Source organism: Euprymna scolopes, chromosome 21, assembly GCF_053919585.1.
Source record: "Euprymna scolopes isolate OS-2025 chromosome 21, ASM5391958v1, whole genome shotgun sequence".
NCBI lineage: Eukaryota > Metazoa > Mollusca > Cephalopoda > Sepiida > Sepiolidae > Euprymna > Euprymna scolopes.
The window spans coordinates 100,849,470-100,851,969 of NC_136502.1; the positions used below are offsets into that span (position 1 = coordinate 100,849,470).

A 2,500-nucleotide genomic window follows, 5' to 3' on the forward strand; every position below is an offset into this window, starting at 1 on the left:
GCGTCAGATTGCAATAGGAATGGTGAGTTATTATTTCTATGAAAACGGTTATTTTTATTGGCTGTTAGGTTTGTTGGAAGTTGAATGAAAAATAAACCTAATTGCGGCCATATGTGAATTGGAATATAATACTTTCACTAATGAGGGACATTAAAGACTAGCATAAGCGTTTGATGGGATGAAGTGTTCTGTCGTGGCTAGGAATGCCTTATTGCGTGTGTGAACATTGTACTTGTTACTGACTAAGCAAGATACAGGTGACTTTATATTTATTTTATAAAAAAAAATTAGGCACGTCTTCAGCTAGAGTTGATTCTGACAGTTTGCTGAGGGGAGGGGCAACGCCTATTCCTAATCGGGATCATAAACACATAACACATTCTTTCCAAGTTGTAAAAGGCAACTAAAAATTTGGTCACATCACTTTAAATATGCTATCTAGTCACTATCAAAAGTAACCGACCTTGCCTCCCCCCACCTAATTCATATTCACCAATATTCTATCCCCCGCCAATGTCATACATACACTATCTAAACATCTGATACAAGTAATATGTAGAAAGCAGTATCTTTAGAACATTTAATCCGCGCATCGAGACTTATTTTTTATTTATTTATTTATTTTTTTTTTCATTTTTCTTAAACTTTTTTCTTCTAGGGGGTGGGACATCCAACCAGATGTCTGACATTTACCCCTATTTTAGTGAGTCCAACCAAGAGATCTTTTCATGATTCTAGCCGTCCCTTTCAGTGCAATCGTTTGTATTTCACTTGCACTTGGTTCACCGGGTATACTTGCTATGTACTTTTTAAAGTTCTTTTTCATAAGCCCAGTTGCTCCTATAATGACTGGTATAATTGAAACGTCTTTTAGTTTCCAATTTCGTTTCATATCATACATAAGTCCTTGATACTTTGTTATCTTTTCTCTCTCTCTCTCTCTCTCTCTCTCTCTCTCTTTCTCTCCCCTCTCTCAGCTCTGTTAAGCCCTGTATCATTGGGTACACTGACCTCTTAGAATTTATGGGCCTTTTAAAATCTAACATGCGTTTAATCAAATTGCAAACATGCATACACCTTTTTAATAACGCACCGGTTACCTGCCCTTGTAATTTCTCTTTCCTGACAGGTGACGTTCTCTACTTCCGTTGTTCTCTCTTGATCTTCCATTTATTTTATTTTTTATTTTTATTTAAAATTTTAATTTTTTATTTATTTTTTTATTTATTCGAACCTTCATTGTGAGCGGACGCAAATCTCGGACACGCCTCGGCAGACGGGTTCTACTTCTCCAAGATAGGATCGAATACTTGTGTATACTTACATACACAATGAACATCCAACGTGTACTTCAACGAACCATCGTATACACTCACGCACACATACATGCAACGAACATTTATCTACATGCATGCTAGTACACACACACACACACACACACACACACACGTTCGTAACCTTTCTGTGTAAATCAATATTCCTTGTAAATATATAACCCTGCTTTAGCGTCAATTATTTAAATGTTTTAATTGTACTCGTAACACGTGCCCTTATTGTTGATTGATTTCATTATATTGTACGATCTGTAAATGACTACCTACTACACTCCTAATAATCAAACACGCAACCTTCACAATAATCGGTTCCACAACGCAGCCTATAACGGGTAACAAAACCGCTTTAGGGTCCCCCACTATCCATGAATAAGGACAATAAAATCTCAACCCATCCTTACGTTGTGCATTCTAATTCTGGACCAGTTGAAAGAAAGGTGGCGACGTGATCTTGTACGCCCCCCCCCCTTCTAAAAAGGATCTGCTCGAAAATGCAACATGCCACCTCTTCCTATATAGGTGTTAGGTTTTTGATTTTTTTTTTTCTTTTACTCCCATTTATAATAGGATTTTTTTTTGTAACGGTTTTCTGTTAGTTTAGGCCGTATTATACCAGACTGGCACAGATGAAAAAGCTACGTGAGGCCATGCGTGTGCGGGATGATTATATGTAAAGCTTTAATGCCGAAGTAAAAGTGCATGCCTGGAAAATGAATTATGACGGGCTTCTTTTAACCACGGTCACAATTATGAGCATTCAACACTTTGTGCTGTCTCGCCTCGAGTGTGTTTTACAGCGTGTGGGATTTATTCGATGTCCCACGGATTACACATCGTTTTTATTTATCAGAAATGCTTGCTTGTCTCGCATAAATAGTTGGCTCGTTGGGTAGTGACATATAGTTGTAAAGGTAGTCGTACTGATGATGTGGAAGACAGTTTGTACCCCTCCTCTCTCTCTGTAGCAAACAAGTAGAAAATGCCAAATATTTTTGACTGGCGTGATGTTTCGTGTTTTATTTTTTTTACACATTATGTGAGTCCCCTTTACTCGTTGCCAACCAATGAAAAAAGTTGAAATAAAACGTCCTTATAGATCGCCAACTAACGAGGAAGGTCTTTCTCTCATCACGGCGTTTCATTTGTCATATTCCCACACGTAGCTC

At 37.8% G+C, this 2,500-nt stretch overlaps 1 protein-coding gene across 1 annotated transcript in view; it reads left to right on the forward strand.

Annotated features, from left to right (window-relative positions):
* The window catches only part of LOC145242630 (uncharacterized), a 173,765-nt gene that overhangs the window by 152,549 nt on the left and 18,716 nt on the right, over positions 1–2,500 (forward strand). The window contains exon 17 of the mRNA XM_080105749.1: positions 1–22. This exon is cut by the window's left edge and continues 40 nt beyond it. Within this exon, the coding sequence (XP_079961875.1) occupies positions 1–22 (22 nt within the window). The remainder of the gene's footprint in view (positions 23–2,500) is intronic.